The sequence below is a fragment of the Eublepharis macularius genome, chromosome 13 (genome assembly GCF_028583425.1).
Source record: "Eublepharis macularius isolate TG4126 chromosome 13, MPM_Emac_v1.0, whole genome shotgun sequence".
Taxonomy (NCBI): domain Eukaryota; kingdom Metazoa; phylum Chordata; class Lepidosauria; order Squamata; family Eublepharidae; genus Eublepharis; species Eublepharis macularius.
In genome coordinates, this window is record NC_072802.1 from 14,251,554 (window position 1) to 14,274,183 (window position 22,630).

At 40.5% G+C, this 22,630-nt stretch overlaps 1 protein-coding gene across 2 annotated transcripts in view; it reads left to right on the plus strand.

The window, feature by feature from the left end:
• The window catches only part of LOC129341623 (phosphatidylinositol-binding clathrin assembly protein-like), a 67,282-nt gene extending 46,793 nt beyond the window's left edge, over positions 1 to 20,489 (plus strand). For both annotated transcript variants that reach the window (XM_054996904.1, XM_054996903.1), the window contains 6 exons: positions 3,526 to 3,642; positions 3,743 to 3,773; positions 5,333 to 5,453; positions 8,949 to 9,005; positions 10,426 to 10,533; positions 12,463 to 20,489. In XM_054996904.1, the coding sequence (XP_054852879.1) occupies positions 3,526 to 3,642; positions 3,743 to 3,773; positions 5,333 to 5,453; positions 8,949 to 9,005; positions 10,426 to 10,533; positions 12,463 to 12,477 (449 nt within the window). In that variant the 3' untranslated portion in view covers positions 12,478 to 20,489. The remainder of the gene's footprint in view (positions 1 to 3,525; positions 3,643 to 3,742; positions 3,774 to 5,332; positions 5,454 to 8,948; positions 9,006 to 10,425; positions 10,534 to 12,462) is intronic.
• The last annotated feature ends 2,141 nt before the right edge of the window (positions 20,490 to 22,630 follow it).

Genomic DNA, 22,630 nt, shown 5'->3' on the forward strand with positions numbered 1-22,630 from the left:
GGTGGAAATAATTGCACAACAAATACTTAACAAAATTTAATTATCTCATTAAAATCTGTTGTATAATGGCTGTAATTGCAGGTGTTATATATTAAATAGTCAGTTCACAACAGTGCTAATAATTTACTAATTTTTTTCCATTCACATAGGCTTTGACCTGAATAGCCCAGGTGAGCCTGATCTCATCAGATCTCAGAAGCTAAGCAGGGATGGTCTTGGTTAGTAATTGGATGGGAGACCTCCAAGGAAGACCAGGGCTGCAGAGGCAGGCAATGGCAAGCCACCTCTGGTAATCTCTTGCCATGAAAACCTCACCAGGGATTGCCATAAGTCAGCTATGACTTGAGGGCACTCTCCACCACCACTATCAAAGTGATAAGATTTGATCGTGGTTATCATAAGGCATCCCTCTGTAACGGACTGAATCCATGTCTAATTAAGGCTTTCTCTTGAACAGACTAAATATTTATCTTGACTGAACAGATTCCAGACCTTAGATTAGACTTAAAAATACAGCTTTTGCTCCTTAAAAGAGGCTGCTTAGCGAGTTCTTCTTTCAGTAATCTTCCCCAAAACACAAAAACTCCTTTTTTGAGTGTAAAGTTTTATTTTATTGAAATAAACTCCAGACTTTTTAAGGAAGCACGATACCAAAATATAGATGCTTATTAATATAAAACTACAAAGATGGAACAAGTAAAGGCAACAAGAAATAAGCTTCCAAACATTTCGCAGTTAACTTTAAATTTAAATCAATCAGGTTTACTATGAAATGCATTAAGTTTTCCATAGCACATATTACAAAGATAAATTTATCACCTAGATCTTTATGAGATTTCATTTAGCCAGAACTCTGATTTGCTATCTGAGTTAACACTTTCATATGTTATATTATGCAAAAAGATCTTTTTCATGTGATTGCATAGATAAGCTATTACTGGTTTAAGACAGTTATTCATATTTTCAACCATGTGCCATTCTAATTAGCAAAAAAGTGATGTTGTGTCCAGCTGCAAGATAAAAATTATAAATCAGTAAAAACAACAGAAGTGAGCATATCATCATTGTTCCATTCTATGATTAGAGAACATTTGTCTTGATACTGTCTACTATTTTTAAATAGCTGTCAAAGGTGAAAGTACACCTATGTGGTTATACAACATGTTAGAAAAAAACTACAGGAAAGTTCATACAGAGTTCAAACAAAGTTTACCAGAATAATGGTGGTTGTGGGTTTTCCGGGCTGTATTGCCGTGGTCTTGGCATTGTAGTTCCTGACGTTTCGCCAGCAGCTGTGGCTGGCATCTTCAGAGGTGTAGCACCAAAAGACAGAGATCTCTCAGTGTCACAGTGTGGAAAAGATGTAGGTCATTTGTATCTACTCAGGAGGGGTGGGGTTGAGCTGAGTCATCCTGTAAGAGTTTCCCAGGGTGTGGAATGCTAATGGCGGGAGGCTTCACTGTATCCTGAGGAGGTTCTTTTGCATATGGATTGGTACTTGATGTGCCTCCCGCCATTAGCATTCCACACCCTGGGAAACTCTTACAGGATGACTCAGCTCAACCCCACCCCTCCTGAGTAGATACAAATAACCTACATCTTTTCCACACTGTGACACTGAGAGATCTCTGTCTTTTGGTGCTACACCTCTGAAGATGCCAGCCACAGCTGCTGGCGAAACGTCAGGAACTACAATGCCAAGACCACGGCAATACAGCCCGGAAAACCCACAACAACCATCGTTCTCCGGCCATGAAAGCCTTCGACAATTTACCAGAATACATGTGTATCACTGAGAATATTAATAACAACAACATTTGATTTATATACCTTCTTTCAGGGCAGCTTAATGCCCACTCAGAGTGGTTTACAAAGTGTGTTATTATCCTCACAATCACTCTGTGAAGTAAGTGGGGCTGACAGAGCTCCGAGAAGTAACTGACCCAAGATCACCTAGGTGGCTACAAGGGGAGGAGTGAGGAATCAAACCTGGTTCTACAGATTAGAGTCTTGCTGCTCTTAACCACTAGGGGTATGCGTTTCGGGTTTCCGATTCAGGAAAGATACCTGAATCGGACCCAATTTGCAAAGATTCAGGATTTCCGAATCAGCCCCAGCGTGCTGGGTCTGTTTTGGAAACCCCAAATCAAAGATTCCTGAAGCGATTTGTATTGCTTTGGGAAGCTTCAGGTCAAGCGGTTTAAATGCCTCTTTCTGTGGCACTGTGCAGCGGCATAGAAAGGGGCATTTTAACCCCCAAATCAGCTGCTTGGTGGCGAGTTTCCCACCAGGCAGCCGAGTCTAGCTGGTGGGGTTAAAAATGCCTCTTTTCGTGGCACTGTGCAGTGGCACAGAAGGGGCATTTTAACCCCCTAATCAGCTGCTTGAAGGCGAGTTCCCAGCCAGGCAGCCGAGTCAAGCTTTTTAATTGGTTATTACTAAAAGAAGAGAGGTAATTCCATGTGGTGCACCCTCTTGCGACATTTAAATGAGGCATCTTCTTCATTTTAAACAATTAGCCCTCCAAAGAGCTCAGAACAGCATACAGGTGCTTCCCCCCCACCCCCCACGATTAATACTGGTAAGTTAGGATAGGTTCAGGAGATGGCAGCTGGCCCAGAATAACCCACTAATCTTGATGGCTGAACAAGAATTTGAACCCAGGTCTCTCCAGTCTGTATCCAGCATTAATTGTTGTGCTGCCTTGGCTTTTAAATAACTAAGAAGCCTAAAGAGCAAAATAAAAATGAATATTTCTCTATAAATGTTCACTGTTCATTCTGATAAGATTTTCATAACAGTTTAAAGTGCTGGGAAGGCGTAGGGGAATCCCCAGGCAAGTTTATATTTGTAGAGGGGTAATTTTAGCTGTCTGGTTGTACATCTCCAAGGAAGAGCAGGTTCCAGATACTGAAATACGTAGGAGAAAATTGATCTTTGTGCTAAAGGTTTTGTCTGTGAGACAGTTTAAATATTTGTAGGTTAAGGGAGCTCTCCAAAACTCCTATTTGAATCCTAGAAGTTAAAAATACCTTGAATCTTTTTTGCAGAATGATGTTAGGATCAGCTCCATGGAAATGGAAACAATGTACATGTATATTTCAATAACAAAAAACTTATGGTACCTTAATGTTAACAGATAGGGGTGTAAGCTTTTTTGGAGTGAAAGCCTATTTCCTCAGCTGGCAAATACATACATACTCAAACAAGAAGTACAGGGTGGGGGGTTGATTGCAAAAGGGAGATGGTGAAGCAGTCCAAGGAAGAGGTATTTTACATTGTTCTGTAAAGCTCTTGTAAGTTCAAACCATTCATTGAACACTGTAATGTAAAGGTGGATGTACAGTTGCAGAAAGCAGAGTATATACACAGATACACTTGCTCCATTAGGAGACGTGTTTTGTTCTGAATAGGGAATTTCTGGAAGATAGAACTTTCTTCTGGCTTTCTAATCTAAAAGTTGAGAACCAGTAACAGTCTGTTTTCTGTTCTTCCTTTCTTTGTACCCAGTCTTGAAATTTGCAGATGAAGTATTACAACCAAGTGTACCAACACAAAGTCAAAGGGGAACTTTAGTTGGTCAACAAAGTGGAAAGATTTTGGCCAATGACCTTGATTCTTCACTTGCCAATCTAGTAGGAAGTGAGTTACAATTTCTTTGTTTAAAACAACCCTCATATTTATTCAATAAAACACTCCCACTTCTCAGTTAAATGCTTTTTTCTTGTGATTTTTGTTGCAGATCTTGGCTTTGGAGGAACGCCATCCAAAAAGTGAGATGATCTTTTTTTAACTTCAGGGTTTAGTTATATGTTCACAATTTCCTCAGCTCACATTTGTTAGGCTATAATGAAGGAATATTGTAATGTTTCATATTTTTACTGAAAGATATAGGTCACGATTCAAAGAGCTAGTTTGAGTTGCACCTCAGGATGTGCACACCTCCTTCCAGACACACGCTTCAGTTTCGAAAGCAGGTTGCCTTGTGACCTAGAGGGAGGTCCTACTATTTGAAAAACACAAGCTCAAAACCTCGAACACGTGGGCAGTTCTTTAGATTTAAGGAGCCCTGTTTCTATAAACCAATATTTCTTTTTTCTTCGCAGTGCAGAATTGTTTGAAATTTAATAAAATTCCTACACGAGAGAGTTCTTTTGTGATAATATTTTAATTTTTGAAGTAGCCTTTTCTGTGAGAGGTTCAGCTGCAGTTGTTTGGGTTCCTTTGCTTGCCACAGTGGCCATGATCTTTCTCTCTCACTCTCTAGACAGTGGCTGCAGCCAGCACCAACTTAGACATGCTTAATGTCCATACCTCTCAGAGGGACTTGGGCATAGCATGCAAGCGGACTTTTCCATTATGACTGATCTTTGCAGAACCATGTGATTGGCTGCTTGGTTAACAGAAACTGTTATTCTGAAATATTTAAACTCTCCCCCAAATTTTAAACTACCAAAAATGTGACTCATCAGATTGCAGAAAAAGCATGGACAATTCAGCAGTACAAGCAGGGGTCATCTCATTTTCCTCTCCCTCATTTTTCCCTCTTTCCCGTCTCTGGAACCTTCTTTGTCTTTGACTGAGAGAAACCAAGGCTTGACAATACTGTTATAGTTGCCTAGCAATGGCCACCAAGGGCATCCATTTCTTAAAGCTACAGGCGCTCCTTTTATTATTTGGATGGGCCTTAACCCCACAATATATTTTTTTCAGATTTTTCCTGCAAACCAAATGCTTTCCACAGTTTTTTTTTTTAAAAAGGTGTCTTGCCTGTTCATGGCTCCAGTCTTTGGATTTAAGTATCCACAGATTTGGCCATCTTGAGAATAAGATTGATTAATCAGTCCTTGAAGAATCTAAAAAATGAAGGGCATTAAAATATTTCATTGAATATGAAATTTAATTCCTGTTCCCCCAGCGGGTTGGACCAGAAACAACGGGTTAAAATTAAAGCAAAAGAGTTTTCAGCTAAACATTATGAAGAACTTCCTGACAGTTAAAGCGGTTCCTCTGAGGAACAGGCTTCCTTGGGAGGTGGTGGGCTGTCCTTCTTTGGAGGTATTTTAAGAAGAAGCTAGATGGTCTCCTGACAGCTGTGATGAATCTCTGCCTTAATATGAATGTAACACAGATCAGGAGAGGGAGTGCATAAAGTGATGAGCCAGTGCCAAGCTCTTGTGGCCTTTTCTTATATGCCCTTTTCTTATACATTCAAAATCCAGGGGTATGGAATATGAAGGAAGTGGGAAGGAAATGAGTGGCTAATGGAATAGCTTTACATTTGGCAACAGATGACCTTTGGTGATGGCTCAGCTGTGCAATTTATCTTTAGATCTGACATGCAGTGGAGTCAGCCTACAGAGAAGAGACTTACTGGTGGAACCAACTGGCAAGCAAAAACGAGCACCTCAACCACATGGAACCCAGTCCCTGCTCCCCCTGCTCCACAGATGGTAATGCTTAAATCATGTGTGCTTTCTCCTTTTTCTTCAGACGCTGTGATCTTTTGAGCTTACTTGGAAATATTCCAGCTCCTGAAAATAAATTGTCTTAGCATGAAACTTTATAGCATCATGACAGATAGACTGAGACACAAAATAAATGGGAGGTTATGCTGGGTTATGTATGGTGTCACCATGAAGCGTGGCTGTGAAGCCTGGGCAGCTACTTTAATGTCTTCTGAGTGAAATTCACTCGGTGTTCAAGGTATTTGACTGATTAAAACGTTAGACAAGATCTAAATGTCTTTATAGTTCTAACTGTGTGTGAATCCTTAGAAGAAATCTGTATGAATGAGTTTAAATGAAGCAACTTTAAGAACCGAGAACTACGTTTATGAAACCAATACGCTTCTTGACTAAATAAAAGTTTATTTTGTTTTGTTATATCCCAGAGTAGCTGTCATTGCTTTATCCCATTCCTATCCTCAGGGCCACATTGAACCACGAAGGAGCCTGACGCTTAGGAATGTTACCAAAGGGAAAACTTAAATAAAATATATTGGAATATAATATTCCTGGTGGCAGCAAACTACCCAGAGGGTGTTAAGGGGAAGATTAAAAGAAATGTCTACTCAAAGAAAGTAAAGGTCATAACAACCAGTATCAAGATGGTCAGACAGGATCATTGGCTGAAGTGATTCAAGGCAGCAAAGCAAGGATAATTATAGGTCAAAGTCCACGCCCCCCAGTGGGAAAGAAAGTCCGTTAGGATTTTGGCGCGCTGAGCCAGTGAGCCAGGAGAGAGGGGAGGAGGGAAAGGATGAGCTCTGCACAGTCTCTCGGGAGTTTGGTGCGGTCTCGGCTGGAACTTCAAGGCCACATTCTCAGGCCGGCCTGAGAATGGTAATCAAAACACTTTCAACATAAGCAGCTAGCAACCAGTCAGCAAAACAGGTTCCCTCTGCATGTTCTCAGAGGTACACAACACACTGCAGCAAAAAGTCCATAACCCATGACAGATGTGCTGGAGGCGTATCTGACACTTTCCCTCTGAATGCTCCAATGTCATATCATAGATGTTTTTTGAGGCTCTCCTTTGTTTCAGAGTAAGTTATGTAGAGGAGGGAATGCCTTTGTGAGTACTGTTGGTTGATACACTCAAGTCTAAATCCCTCTTGGATTCAGGGAACTGGTTTAATTGTTCTTTGAATCCTAGCCACTGTTTATTTTTTTCACATTATCCAAGCCCTCAGAAGTTAATCCCCAATGTGTTTCCATCAAACCCATTGGTTTGATGGAAACCAGTGAGCTGAGATTAAATTATGGAATATTTTTGTTGAATTGTGTCACTAACAGTTTAATTCTGTGCTCTGCTGTGCAAAAATAGCAGAGAAATAGGTGTTAGGCTGTTAGGCTGTACGCCCTGGGCTGGAGCACCCAAACCACGGGAACGCAGGAAGGTCGCTGTCAATCTCTCCTTACGTTCTTGAGGATATATTGAGGCTTGCACTATTTTAACTGATACAAACTATAAAGCATATTGCAGTGTCATTGGAGGGACTGCTGTGAAGAAAGCAGCTCATCATTACCAATAAGTTTCCAGCAAGCTGTATAAGCATTGTAGTTCCCTCATTCAGAGGTAGCATTCCCATTTCTTTCCATCACGGAGAACTCATCGCTTCTAATGTAAAAATATTTTGGCCTGGTTTAGGATGTAATGACAAATTGTTATTTGAAAGTAGTTACCAAACAAAACATTCAAAGAGTAGTTTGATGGTGGCTTGCAAGCCATAGCATGGACAGATTTGTCCAAGGCCTCAGTGGCCCTGATTCCAGCAGAAAGGAGGCATACAAATTTTGTAAATAATATTAAATAAATCTGGTAGTATATGCTAATGAGGGTCTCAGGTTGCTGAGACCTTGGGATGATAGTTGACAGCTCAATGAAAATGTCAGTCCCATGTGCTGCAGCAGTGAAAAGGCAAACTCTGTGCTGGGGATTATTAGGAAAGGGGTGGAAAATAATACAGCCAATATTATAATGCCCCTGTATAGATCTATGGTGCGGCCTCATTTAGAATACAGTTCTGTGCAGTTCTGGTCACTGTCAATCAAAAAGAGAGCTAGAAAAAATACAGATGAGGGCTACCAAGATAATTAAGGGTTTGGAGCACCCTTTTTGTGAGGAACAGTTGAAGAGCCTGGGGCTTTTCAGTTTAGAAAAGAGATTTTAACTCTGTATTGTGATGCCTTTGGCCATATACAATTAAATCTTACTGATTACTGAAAAGAGATTACTAAGGGGCGGGGGGGCATGATACAGGTTTAGGAAAATTATGCTTGAGGAAGAGGGAGTGGAAAGAGAGGACTTTTTCTCCCAAAATACTAGAACTTGATATTCAGTGAAGTAGATGGGCAGAAGATTCAGGATGGACACAAGGAAATACTTCTTTACACAACGAGTTATTAAAATGTGGAAGTCGCTGCCAGAGAAGGTAGCGATGGCCACGGGCATAGACAGCTGTACAATGAGATTAGACAGATTCATGGAGGAGAGGTCTACCAGTGGCCACCAGCCATGCTGACAAAAGGGAATCAGCCTCTGAATACGAGTCACAGGAGGTAACATCAGAGGAAAACCTCAGCCTCTGTGGCCTGTTGCTGGCCATCCAGATGAACTGAGACGGGACACTGGACTAAGAGGACCCCTGGTCTGATCCAGCAGGGCTCTTCTTACATTCTCTCCCGAGCAGTCACTGAGATCACTCCCTCCTTCAGCCCGACTGTGGATTTGCCTTGATCCCAACTTCTGTTGTTGCTTTTAAGTTCAAGGCCATTCCCAAGCGGTGATCCCATCAGTCCCCTGCTCCAGCATGTGCTGTAGTGTAGATGCTTTGTGTGTGGGTCCCAGGCCCAGCCCTGACCTCTCCACTTAAAGGATTTCAGGTAGCAGGTGAGGGAAAATAAGTCTTTCTAGCATGGTTTCATTTCTCCCTTGTATGAGCAGACTAGTCATTTAAATGAGCATCATAAGTTCTGAAGTCACTCTTGGATTCCCCTGTGTGAGCAGGCCGTCTTTGAGCACATCTCTGTGAATAAAGCAATTGCAATTCAGAATGCTTTGTTGCTTCAGCACAGCCATAGCAAATAACAAGAAAAATACAATAATATTAATACTAAATTACTACATCATAGAATTTAGACAAAAGTTAACAAACCTCCATCTAAAACTCTAAATCCATAAAGACTATGTATGAGACTAGATGTTCCAAACTAGTTTCTCTTGTTCCCTAGTTAGCATCTTTTTACTCTAGAAATTTTCTGTCCATATGGAGGTTTCTTATTGTAGATAATGCAAGTTATTTTCCTATATGGCTGGCATCTGTTTTGAATACTCCACACAGTAAGATATGTCTTGTAAGATTTCTTGGGTGTTTATTAGCAGAATTGTATCCAAGTCTTACATGTAACTTTCTTCTTTTTTAAAAAAAATAAAAACTATCAAAGGTACCTGCTCCTGTAACCTACCCAGTGAATACACCTCAAGTGCCTGCGTATGGAATGGTAAGATAATCTCTGCTTACAATCGGCATATCATTCAGCCTTGGGTGTGTTTTATTTGTAGGAATTTAATGTTTGATTGTTGTTTAATAGCTTATTATTTTTATAGGCCACTTACCTAGCAGTGGCTAAATAGGCCTGAAAGCTTCTTCTTTGATGTGTCCTTCTATAAATTACATCTTAGTCCTGTCTGTTGTTGTCCTGCAATATTATGGGTTGGAGCCAGAGGTTAACTGGTGGGCAGCAGGCCTAATTTGGCTGTGAAGCAGTTTTGTCCTTCCCAGATTTTTAATGGAACTTTGCTCACTGGGATTGGCTGGTTGGACCGTATATTCTAAGCATTAAAACCTGCTTGTCTTTTTGAGATTGTTCTCAGAGGCCTGGCTTCAGGTGTCTTGGCCTTCCAAACTTGAGCAAGTGGCAATTGGGACAAGGTTCTCCCATGTGGTGGCTCCCCTTCCATGGGATTCCCAGCCCAGAGAAATCTCACCATCACCCAGTGGATTATCTTTTAGGCACCAACTCAAGGAGCATTATTGTCCTCCCAGGCATTTGATAACTGAAGTACTCTGACTGCTGCATGTTTGTTGCTGACTTGTTTTGTAAATATTTTCCTGATTTAGTTTGGTTGCCGTGTTACTGTTTCCTGCCTTGTTTCAAATGATGAACATTTTAACTTTGTTGTACCCATCTTGAAAGCTTTGAAATAATAAAATGATATTTTTAAAAATTAATTTTAAAAAAAGAGATAATAAAATTATGTGGCTGGGGGGTGGGTGGGTGGGGGATGCTTCCAAGTTGTGTTATAGTCTGCATTGATCATTACATACAATACCCAAAAAATGAAGTAACACCTAGGCTGTGCCTGAGCTCATGTGGTCCTGAACTTGGCCCTTAGCCTTATAGACCACCTCTTTGAGGACGGGGCTTAACCAGTTTGGTGTAGTGGTTAAGAGCACGGGACTCTAATCTGGAGAGCCGGGTTTGATTCCCCACTCCTCCACAAAGCCAGCTGGGTGACCTTGGGCGAGTCACAGTTCTCTTGAGCTCTCTTAGCCCCACCCACCTCACAGGGTGATTGTTGTGGGGTAATAATAACACTTTGTAAACCGCTCTGAGTGGGCATTAAGTTGTCCTGAAGGGCGGTATATAAATCGAATGTTATTATTATTATTATTATTATTAACTTATGTAGTGAAATACTCTCCTGGTCCCTGGACAGAAGGCTTCAATTCCTGCCTCAATTGGCCACTGTTGCAGTTGGGGTTGTGCACCCAACTTTCCTGTTGGTTTCACTTGAGTGAGTCTTATGAGCCTGAGGCCTGTTAAGACTTCTGCTGTGCACGTGGCATCTTATGTGGTCATTTGAAGTGAGGTTCAAGCCTGGCACTAAAGGGCTCTCTTATATTCCTCTAACATGCAGGTACCTACTCAGATTGGAGCTACTCCTATTATGGCACCGCAGCCGATGATTTATACCCAGACAGGTCTAAGACCAACCAATCCCTTTGCACCTATCTCTGGAACACAGGTTAGTATTTCCGTAAAGTGAGCCTGAAATGTTTTAAAAATTTCTGCATCTTGGTATCTTGCCATGCACGTACGTATTAGAGCCTTAGCTATTTCTAACTTTCTGGGTTTTTGAAAGATTGTTAGTAGTCCCTGAGGCACTTCATTGCTGGTGCTTTTTTCTGTTTGCATAGGATACACAGAATAATATAAACACTGGTCTCTGTAAGGCTGGTAGGGCCTTGCAGTCTAAATTTCTACAGTGTAAGAGACCACTAAGTGGGCAGGAGGAATGGAGAGGGAAGGGTGGTAACGTTGGACAGGGGAGGTGTTTGTCAAATTGGACAGGCAGAGGTAAGAATGAGTGAAAGGAAATTACATTTGCATGTACTTAGACCTTCTTGTGATGGGGAACAAGAAGCTAGCCAAAGGAGACATTTAAATGGGGGCAGAGCCATTACATAGGTGTTCTGGGATGGAATTCTAGGCAAGAAAAGAGAATGGGTGGGGCAGGAGGCTTCTTGTATGAAGTTGGAGGTACAAATGGGGGATGTAAGGGGAATAGAGAGATAAAGCTGGGTATCATCTGTATATAGGTGGTGGAGAAGCCATGGGCTTTGGTAAAGGCCATCAGGGATCAATGTGATACTCCGTTGGCGTTTGATATGGCGTTGCCAGTGTAATTCATTGTGAGAGTCACTGTGCTGTAATAGTTAGCGTCAGTCAGGGATCTTGGAGAACCAGTTTTGAATCTCTGCTCTGCCATAGAAGCTCACTGGGTGATCTTGGGCCAGTTGCATACTCTCTGCCTAACCCACCTTGCAGGGTTGTTGTGAGGATAAAATGGAGGCGAGAACAATGTAAGCCACTTTGGGTCTTCAGTGGGGAGAAATGAAGGAAATAGGCCCATGAGGAACTCAAACAGAGAGGGAGAAGGCTAAGGTGGAGATTCCTCCCTTGGAGGCATTGCACAAGTAACCTGATAGGCATGAGGGCAGTTCCATGGAGACCTGAGGCATAGAGGGGGAAATGAGGTGGTGTTGGCTATATAAAAGACAGTGGAGAGACCGAGGAAGAAGGTAGAGATCATTTAGATTTGACCATGAGGAGATTGTCTAATTTTAAGAAATGGGGTTTGGGGGACTCGTATAAACTTTTGGAAGCCAGATTGTAGAGAGACTAGAGGGGAGCTGGAAGGAAAAGAACTGAGGCAGTGGGAATTAAACAGCACATTCCAGTAGTTTGGGGGTGGTGGTGGAAGGAAGATAGGGGGAGAGGCAGGATGTGTGAGGGGTCAGTTTGAGAACAGAACAGTTGTGTGTGTGTGTTTGTGTGGATGTGTTTGGAAGGACTATGAAGGAAGGGTTAGGCTGATACAGGAAGAGTGGGGATAGATCAAGGGGCACATAGCAGGGTTATAGAACAAGACCTAGAATCTAGGAATGTAGGAAGCCCAGCCTGACCTGCAGGGTACCTGTTCCAAACCAGCAACTGAATGCTGTCGTGAATGGCTTGGATTTAGACAAGGCACGGGAGATGGGTTCCTTCAGCTGTGACCCCGCAGACTCCTGAGTGTACCTAGAATTGTTGCTAGCAAGAAGCAAACGTGCGGTTTCCGTCTTTCATTACAGGGAAGCTCCTTATTTTAACTTGCAGTTGAAAATGGGCCGGCGGGGAGGGGGGGAATTCTGAACAGTAAACAGACTGATTTGTATCTAAGATGTACTTCACTGGAGTCAGTGCCGTGGTGAATTTTCATTGTGATGAATGTTCAGGGGTTAAGATTGGATTGCTTATCATTCATCACGTACCAAGCCGTGTATGTGCTACACCCTTGCCTTGAGTTTGTACGATTCAAACCTGCCAGACAGTATGATTTTGAGCGGATAGAACCGTTCTTTGTTCCACTTGTTTGTTGGTTTGACTTACTCTTGGTTTTCTTGCATTGCAGATACAGTTTATGTAGACCCGCCAAAGCAGCAAGACACTTTGTCAACCAAATATTGGTAGAAAGAAGACAGAACTTTAAACTGCAGTCTTCACCAGGGCACATACCTGCTCCCCATACAATATAAATTACATGGAATTGCTGTGCTGTAGAGATTCTTCTTATAACAGTCGCTATGGTATGAAATCATGTTTGGTTTTGAACTGCACAAGACTGTTTTCAGTGGAAAACTGAAGTATTTTGAAGCTGAAGGTCAGCAAAGTGTAAAAAAAAGTCCTGACTTTCCCTTATTGAAGAGGAGAAGTTTACTTAGGATTCCTTTGCAGCCTTTTTCATTCAGCAAGTAGATAGCTCATAGTAAGCTTAAAGGAGGGTGTAATGCTTCTTATTTATTTATTTTTCTCCCTGAACTCTATTGCTGATGTAATCATGACACCACTTAAATGAAGTTGAGCAATAAATCTTTCAGATACTCGAGCAGTACCTGATACAATAACTACTCTTGCATTATCATAGATGCCAATATCCTACGAAATCTGAACTGCTTTCCCCTCCCCTCATACTAGGCAAGCTTCTTCTAATTCACAAGTTGTACTGTGAGTTTTCAATGCTGTGAATCTACTTAACTAGATGTAGGCTGCTGGCAGGAAACTAGTCCCCCGACATGGCAAGAGAGTCTTCTCAGGCCAAGTGACAGAGCTACTTGGTGTCTGACTCTGCTCTGAGGACAGTCATACATTTCAAAGCGAGTGCAGGGCCAGTGTGGATGGCATTTAGCTGCATTTCCTCACACTGCCTGTCTGTACAGATAGCAGGATCATTCCTGACTCTAGCAAGAGATGCCTCGTGTTCCAGAAAAAGTCCACATGCAGCCAGCCACAGTGAGTTTGGCGAGCTTGCTGCCCATCACTTAAGATGTACGATATCAGCATTTTCTTTGTTCGTAGTTTCTCAGTTACAGTGCTGCACTTTAAGAACTGGAAAACATATTCCTGAAATCTTCCCCCCCTTTGTGCATAGCGTAAGGTCCTTGTTATGGAACAAAAGGAAAAAAAGCCCATTCACTACATAAAAGGAACTTAGCAAGGGTCTGGGTGCATATGTAAATATTTATAAATCTTTAAAATACAAAATTTCACAGCTGCAGACTCCCCCCCCCCATTGTAACATGTATAAAATGCAAATATGAGACTGCTTAAGAAATTTAGCTCATTTTTTCCTTTAAACTCAAACTCTTCTCCTTGAAGACGCACACCGTCTTTTTGCAATATAGGAGAGCGCACAGTAGATGGAGCTGATGCAGCAGGACAGTCCGTGATTTTCAAAACCCCCAAATTTAATACAAGGATTATTTAAATTACACTGTCGTTTGACACATGCAGTTCAGGACACACACAGAGGGAGGACTGAAAGAAATGGAGAAAGCGTTGAGCTTTCAGTGGAAGCAAGGTCCCGCGTCTTACCAAAACCCACTTCTTTCCCCTTCATATCCCCGTAATGATTTATTTTCTGATCTTGAAACTCACTGTAGTCCCAATGACAGCAAGAAGGTCCTGCATCGATGCCAACGTGGCTGTCTTCCTGAAGCTGGATGCTTTCATCAGTAAAAATATCCTCTTTTGAAATGTAGTGCTTATGTTTGATTTTCCAAATGTTTGCCAAGGTACAGCCCATGCACTTTGGAAATGGGCTCATAGCAGTAAAAAGTACTTTGTGAATCGGGCTGTGTCAAATTCAAAAAAATAATTATTTTCTCTCAAAGTGTCTTTTTGTGTTTGTTGATATTGTGCCAAGAATGTAAAAAAAAAAAATGCTTGCTTCAAAAGGATATACTTGTTTTGTCAAACTAAACATGATTTTTTAAAAAGAATCATTTTTTACATATGTGTTTGGAATTTGTAACCACTAACTTTGTATGAATTAAATGTTGCAAGTGGAAAAAACGTTTTAGACCAAAATCTTGGACATGTACTGGCAAAGACATAAACTGGATGCATGTATAGTAATTAAATGTGGAAAAGTGAATTTTAAAGGGCTTATGGCTTTAAATGTATTCTTCAGGTTTGTCCCAAACCAATATCTATTGCAGCCCTTACAAGCTGGAGCAACTGATTTACAGGCCTTGTTTTAGTGGATATTTAGTCAATTAATTCAACTAATCCTCATTTAAGATTATATAATCTCTCTTCCAACCAACTTTCAGTCTTTGATCCAGTTTAAACCAGTACATGTGTTAAATAACATGCATTTTATTATAACCAACTAGAAGTGTTTGTTCTTGGAAACTGTGACCATGTGACATTTGGGACTGTAAAATAAGCAGAGTTTGTTTAACCCCCTGAGATCAGTTTCTAGTCATACTCTTTAATTACACTTAATTTATTCTGTTTGCTGGCTGCAGCCCTACTGTGGGGAATTGCATGGGAAAGCCACCTTCGAAGGAGAGCAGCTTTGACTCTTCAAATGAAATTTCTTTTATTTATATTATTAATACAATGTTATCCTCAATTATGTAATTTTGTAAAATCAAATCCAATGCATATTAATCATAATGCTTCACATCTAAGTAATGCATATACCCTCCTCTTTTAATATATTTTAATATGTGAATATCTAGATATGAAGACCATTTTTTCTATATAATTTCTTGGTGACCTGCACTAATAATGCTCAGATTTCTGGAGAATTTCTAAATCTGCCTTTCTTTCAAATCATTTCACTGTGTAATGGCTTACACATTAAAGAGTGATCTGTTTCCATAGCATACAAGTAACACTTGCTCCGTGATCTCCTAATGCAAATTGCTGAAGGTGTAAGTTGTTTTTTAAATGGCCATAAAAGTGTCCAGTAGACCTTATGAATGACCTCAATATTCTATTGTGGAAGAATAGAGTAGCTTCCATATTCCATTCTAAACTTAGTAGGTTTAAATTTGGAGCTCGAATCTCCTAACCAAGGAGTTAGATTGTTTAACATATGGACATTCTCTAAGCAATATTTGGTTTATTCAGTTTAACAGTGACACTTGGTCCAATGATATAGGTCAGTAGGTGCACCAACTGTAAATATTACCATTGAAACTCTGGAGCAAATACGTATCTAGCCTGTAATTCTCTATGTGATATTTAACAGTCTTGCTCCTTTCTCAGATACAGAGAGTGGAGAAAGCTCCAGTTTTTACAGCCACCTGTTGAATCCCAGAGAACTGTCTCAATTGTTCTCAGCCCTGTGCCCCCAACTATTTAGATGGGCACAATGGGGAATAGCATTGTGAGGCTAGAGGAGACAGGATCGTGGCAGAGCAGCATCTAATAGTGGCTGGTAGGACCCTCCGTCAGAATGGGGCCAGGAACTGTGTCAGCAGAGCAATTTGACTTATAAGTATGGAGCCAGCTTGTCTCCCTAGAGGTGGACGTAGCATGCAGTTCCTGGATGCAGGAATGCAGCAACCGTTTTTATAGCTGACCCAGCAGATAGATAGATAGTCACTGTTAACTTTATTGGAAATGCATTTGGAGTGGCTGCGGCTGGAATTATGTGTGTATTGTTCTTGCCGAAAATGAATGAGTACAAGTCACTGTGCTCCATTCAACTTCCAGTTGGCTAAAGGTTGTTTACAGTGATGTTAGTGGATATTGTTGAACTGTTGGGAGATGTTAGAGAGAAAGAAATATACATATGTAAGTATGTATCTCTAAGATAAAAAGCCAATAAGATATACATTATACATACTTGACAGTTCCTCCCTTCCTGTTCTTTGGGTGTGGATGTATTGACAGATTAAATTATATCCCTGAGTAAGTAGATGTACTCATAAAAAGATGCTGCCCAGTTTACTTCTGCCTTCTGAAAGATAACAGTTTTGAGTAATTCTTCCTTTTGTACATATTGTAAGGGGTAATATGTTTAGCACCATTCCTCATTCATTAAGTGAGGGGTTTTGTAAATGAATTTTGGACTGCAGATTTGTGCCTGTGGTCCTAAAACTTTTGCCAGTGAAGTGGTGTGATTTGTGTTTGCACAGATGCTTTTAGGGCCACATGAAGGCCCATGCTGGGATTTTTAAGGCAACCTTTCATCTTTCTCAAAAATTATTTTGGCTGCTAAATTAAAAATTAAGCCAGAGTGATTTAGATGTAAATGGATTTATTCCCATTGGTTGCAATGGGCCCAAATGTTAAATCGGCATTTCCTGCTTTGCTTGGGTTGCAGATCAAATCCTAGGTTATGGTATTTTTGTAGTTTTCCATAATTGCATCAGTAGGGCAGGGCTCTAATCCTATTGATATAGAGAAATAACATTTTACAAAGAGATGCGGAAGGATATGAGCATATGCATGCATATAAATAAGGCCTTCTGTGTCAATAGCATGTACTGCAATCCTCCTAGAAACTGTATGTTGGGATTGACTCAATCCCGACACTCTGTGGCAATTCAGCATTTTAAAAAACCAGCAAGATATTAAAATTCCAGAAATCTGGTCTTGAGCTCTTCAAGAAGTAAAGATAATTTGATTTTTTTCTTAACACAATTTCTTGTTTTCTGAGAGGGATGACAGTTTTATTATATGCACCCATAAATTCAAGGAAGACCTGGGAGATTGCTAGTGTTGAGAAGCAAGGGCTGAACTTCTGTTATTCAGAAAATGCTCTATAAGGAGAGCAGCTGCCATACTTGTTTAAATGCATGTCCTGTTCACTTGTAAAGCAGGATGGACGAGTAGGGTTCTAATCTTAACATGGAAAGGAGCATTCTGATGAGTGGGCTGGAACCCCTCCCCTCATTCGCTTCCTGTGGTCTGTCACCGAACACCTTCCTCCCCGTCTGACATTGGAAGTGAGCCAGGTTGGAAGGAAGGAACTGTAGAGCAGTGGGTTGTAGAGAGGTCAGGTGAGGTGGGGTTGAGCCACCCCCTCTGTTGCATACCTTTTTCTGAGAAAGTTGGGATTCCCAGGTTCCACTTCTCATTATATGTGGCGTGTAAAGAAATAGAAATGGCTTCCACTGCCTAGTCTTGTTTGACCCAAAGAGGAAAACATGATAAATCGACATTAATGGATGATCTCATTTGAAAATGTGTCTTTTAAAACATTTGTTCCCTTTTCTACTTGATCATTCTATTTTCAAACAGTGGAATAGCTTTTTGCACGTAGTAAAAGCTTACAGAAGTTGTCTTTTTTTTTTTTACAGCAAGCATACCTTTAAAAATGCATTGTATTTCAAAATTAAATACAGGGTGTACCCAGGTCAGTTTTGGGTTCTTTGACATATGATAGGGAAAGGTGGGTTACATATTTAGAGTAGAATGCACTGTGGATCAGTGCTTTATTTGTACATAAAAGGGAAAACATTTTCTTTTGGAGCAGCTTGCATTTTGAAAACAACATTTCAGTGCACTGTGTATCTGTCCTTTTTCATTTTAAAGATTATATTTTTGAGCAATGGAAACTGTACCTGTTGTTGCTACAGTTACTGGAAATTACTTAGAAATAGAAATGTTATTCTGACTTTGTCATTTGACGTTGGACTGTCATGTTCTGCTTAAATATGTGTCGTGTAGCTCATTTCCCCCATAATGACCTCATATATGCATTTATTTAAACAGATTGTAATACCTAGTACAGTCTCTCTTCTCTCTTCCCTACCACTTTTGATTGAATTTTCTTCCTTGCAAGCAGTTAAATAATTGATATAACCATGTACATTTACAAAATCATTTGCTGGGATTTGTTCAGAATACTGAAAGGAACCAAGGTGCTAAACACTTCTGTTGACTTGTGTTGGTTCTTTTCAGTACGTCAATTCACATATTGTCCTTCAAACTTAGTAAGTTTGTGCCTTTTTTAGGATATTTATTTGGAAGGAACTTATTGTTTGTAGGGTGACTTTTAAAAAAAAATTCTTATGTACTTCTTCTCAGAGCTGGGCAGTATTGAAAACACTTGTGTTTGAAGTTTAGATGTCAAACACAATTTAAATTGCATTGTGTGTCTGAAATAATTATATAGAAAATGTATTATTTTGTATTGGAATGGCTCCACCCTCCCCTCCAGATGTATTTGGTATTTTTGTATTTTGTCTACAACTAATACCATCTTGATGATGGGAGACCAGCTACCGAATATGTCTGAGACTGAGCAAGCAGAAATCCCGGCATGCTGTGCGCTCACAAAACTCACAGTACTGAGTCTTGTGAGCCAAGCTCCCTTTTGCAAAAAAGGAAAGGTTGCAGTTCAGCGTACGTACTTTCTCTTCGCTAACTTTGTACATGGAAGGTGCTGTGGGTCCAGCATGGCTGCCCTACGGAAACAAGTCCCTGCCATAATCAGCATTCCCTAGGCCCAGAGAGCTGGTGAGAGAAAAAGGAGTCCAGAAGATGATCAGTTGAATGCAAAACACTGATTTAGATAAGGCACATACCCACATTAGACAGAGAGCTTTTACCTTGCACCAATTAGCATTCAGTCTACATAGCTGCGGGCGGGCGGGCGGGCAGGGAGACAGTATTGATGTGAAGTTTAATCTAATGGGGTCCTTCCACTCCACTGAAGTATTTACTAATATTTACTCCTCCTCTGGAGGTTTTTTTAAGCAGAAGCTAGATAGCCATCTGTGAACCTTGGCAGATCATGAGAGGGAGGGCAGGAAGGGTTACACCAGTGCTTAGTTCTCATGGACCCTTCTTACATGCCCAGGGTAAGGCTGATAGCCACCTTGGGGTCAGGTAGCAGTTTTCCCCAGGCCAGTTTGGCTAGAGATCCTGACGGTGTTTTGCCATCTTCTGGGCATGGAGTAAGGATTACTGGGGGTGTGTGTGTGGGGGGGGGAGGTATTTGTGATTTTCCTGCATTGTGCAGGGGGTTGGACTAGATGACCCTTGAGGTACTTTCCAACCTTGTGATTCTATGATTCCCCACAGATTCCAAATCGGAAGGTTTCTAGCCATAGCACCTTAAAACATGTGCAATGCATAGAAGCTGCTCTTGGGGGACTGGCTGTGAGACTTGCATCATTTTGAGTTCACTTTTCATCTAAGTGAAGCCTTTTTGCTACCTGCATCTAAACTGTTAGCTGTCATTGCATGCTGCTACAGAGTCCCCACCCCCTGCTAATATAAACAAGAGCAAAACGTCTTCTGATACAGACTTCCTCATTAGCTGCACTAAAATGTTGAGGCCAGTATTAGCTGCCAAAAACAGAGCTGTTACTTTGCTTCAGTGAAAAACTGCCACATTTTAGAACATCATCTGAAGGATCGCTGGTAGCCAATAAGTTGTTCAGCCAATAAAACACAAAAGTTATGCTCAGCTGACCTGCAGAAAAGTCCTCTTTACATGCTGCTGTGATTAGGCACCAAAAAAGTGAAATTTTGGGTACTGTTGCTTTAAATAACGAGATTCAGTTTGTCAGGATTGATTCCGTAAATTTCCCCATAATTGGTATTTTTAAATAAAGAAATAAGGCGCACACAAAATCCATATCCAACTATGAAAAAATACGACTGTGTTTACTCATCGTCCAAGTGTTAATAAGAGAGACATTTTTCAATGAATGTATTTAGTATTTTGTTTTGGAAATACATTATGGATTTCTGTAGATACTTTTTGTATTTCGTTATGTGAAATGCTTCTCAGTTAAAAGTTTTTATTTCATATTTGAAATAGTTTAATGGCTTAATGGAGTTTTTTGTATTCTTATTTGAACTACTCAAAAATATGTTTTGCCCAGCTCTGCTTGTTCTCTTTTAGGATAATTTCTATGTACTTTCCCTTCGAACAAGTTGCAGAATGTGAACATAATTCATCAGCCATCAAAAAGGATGTTTTCAGCCACTGTGCCGTGCCCTCCACCCCCCCCCCCCCAATACTTACTTTTGCTGAAGCACAGGATTTTCTGTGTTGACATTTAATGATTCTGGCACTTGGTAGCTTGACAGTATACAAAACAGAGCAGAGGTTGAGACTGTTGCTTAGAGTCCTCCATTTTGTTAATGAAACAAGTTTTGGAAAATAAACTTTGGCACAAAGTGTCTGGGATGTGTGTTTTAATACCTATTTGAAATTGGCAATGTGTTAAATTTTGGCTACTGCAAACAGGGCAACAAACAACATGAAATAACTACCATTTTCTTTTTTCCAAAGGCTGGAATTCAAAGACCCTTCTGTGTGAGTAGAAGGCACTTGCTAAGTCTCGGTTTCTGTTGAGACCCAAAGCTATTCTGAAATTTATCCCCAACACTTTGCCAGCAGTTTGGGGGGAGTATGGAAAGGTGGGTATGAATGATAATTCTGCCCATCAAGGGGGGTGTTTGGAACCAGGCTATGGTTAATTGAAGGTACAGAATGGAACAGCCTTTTCAAAAGGCAGTACTTTTGAAATCACTGAATCAATGTTCAAAAGACATTTTCTTGGCTATTTTTAGTAACATCGCTTTCCCCCTAAAAACAGCCATTCTTTACCTGCAAGTTTTGAATTTGACACAACTTTTTCTCCTTTGCCAAAACACACACATCTTACCCCTCCTAATGTGGTAAAAGATAGGAAGACTGGCCAATGGATCATTTTTGCAGCTGCAGCAACACAAGAGTCTTTTCCAGCATACCTTCCTACTAGCCTCTCGTGGCTCTAGAAACTTAACCTTTTTAAAAACGAAAGCTGAAGAGTCAGAGGAACTAGAAGATTGTGGCAGTAGATTATTATAGTGCTTCCCCCCCTCCCCCTGGCGAGAAAAACGCAGGGGAAATGGCAGCCGATGGAGGAAAGTGTGTGCAAAACTGTGTGGATGCTCCATTTGCAGCAGTGATCGCAGGGAAATGGAGAACCCTCTCCGTTTGGCTGCCGCCTGATTTTTATAATGAACAACTGGCACCTTCTGACAAAGAGGACTATCAAATGAATTATAAAATAAAATTGAAGCCATTGACAAAAATTTACATTTTAACGCACTAAGAGAATCAGAATTTTTAATTATTTAGCCGTTGGCCATTACAAATTTACAGAACCATATGGTACAATAGCTAATAACATTAAAATCTAGTGATAAAATTAATTTAAAAGTTAAAAAAAATAGATTATTCCAACCAGATCACAAAACTGCCCCCGTCAGTGCCGCCCTAGATCTAATCTTGGTCACAAGGGCAAACTGAGACACTGTAAGATATGTAAGTATCATCTTACAATGGACAATAGAATTATGATCTTCTCGGGTTCAGAATCTGTGTTTATGGCAGATAGAATACCAGCCAAAAATTTATCTTATATAGCAGAGAAGAAATAATGTAATGGCCAGGCATTGTAGGGACCTGGCACAGATGACTAATCTCATAAAACTCCAGGCTCAGTATAAAACCCTAATCAAACAAAAGAAACTATGGGAAATCAGTAGGCATCCAAGTAAAATTGAACACAATAAAATACATACGATTAAAGAAAATCACCTCAGATTCAGAACAGGAAAAAAATTTTGGGCGCAAATTCCAATACTACCGTTGTGATTGTCTTGAATAAGAAGAAATTGCACAGGTGAACAGAGTATTCATGACAGCATTGGAATGCTGGAACTGCACAATGGTCTAGTTACGGCTTCTTTTTGTATGTAGCATTGTTCCAATGTGCAGTGTTCATAAAATAGGAGATGTGAATTCATGATTCCTTTATTTGACTGCTCGTTTGAGCAGTTATCTTCTTTGGGTAAATTGGCCATTTCCAGAACCAACTTGTTCATTAGAACAGCTGCAAGATTATGTCCCTGACATTTCACTTTTTTTCTCAAAAGCCTTTCTGCGCTCCTTTCTAAGTACTCTCATATTGAAGGCAGGTGCTCCTTGGCATTTGGCACCTCAAAGCTTAGTTTCACTTTGTTTTGGCCATGTAAATAAGCAACTTTCTGTAAGACTCTTCCTCAAACTACTTATAAGAGTAGATCATATGTGCATATATGCATATGTGGGATTAGTAGACTACAATAGTATCTCATTTCCTGAGCATTAAAAAGTCCCATGGTGTCCTTTCTGAGCATCTGCCTTATGATTAGAGATCTCTTGGTCATATGCTGCTTAGCTGCAAACATACAGGCTCAGCTGATAGGATAACATTAGGGATTTTTTTCATTTTGTACACAGTACAAGATTTTTCAAGTATACCAGTGGTGTATGTGGATACTATGAGAAA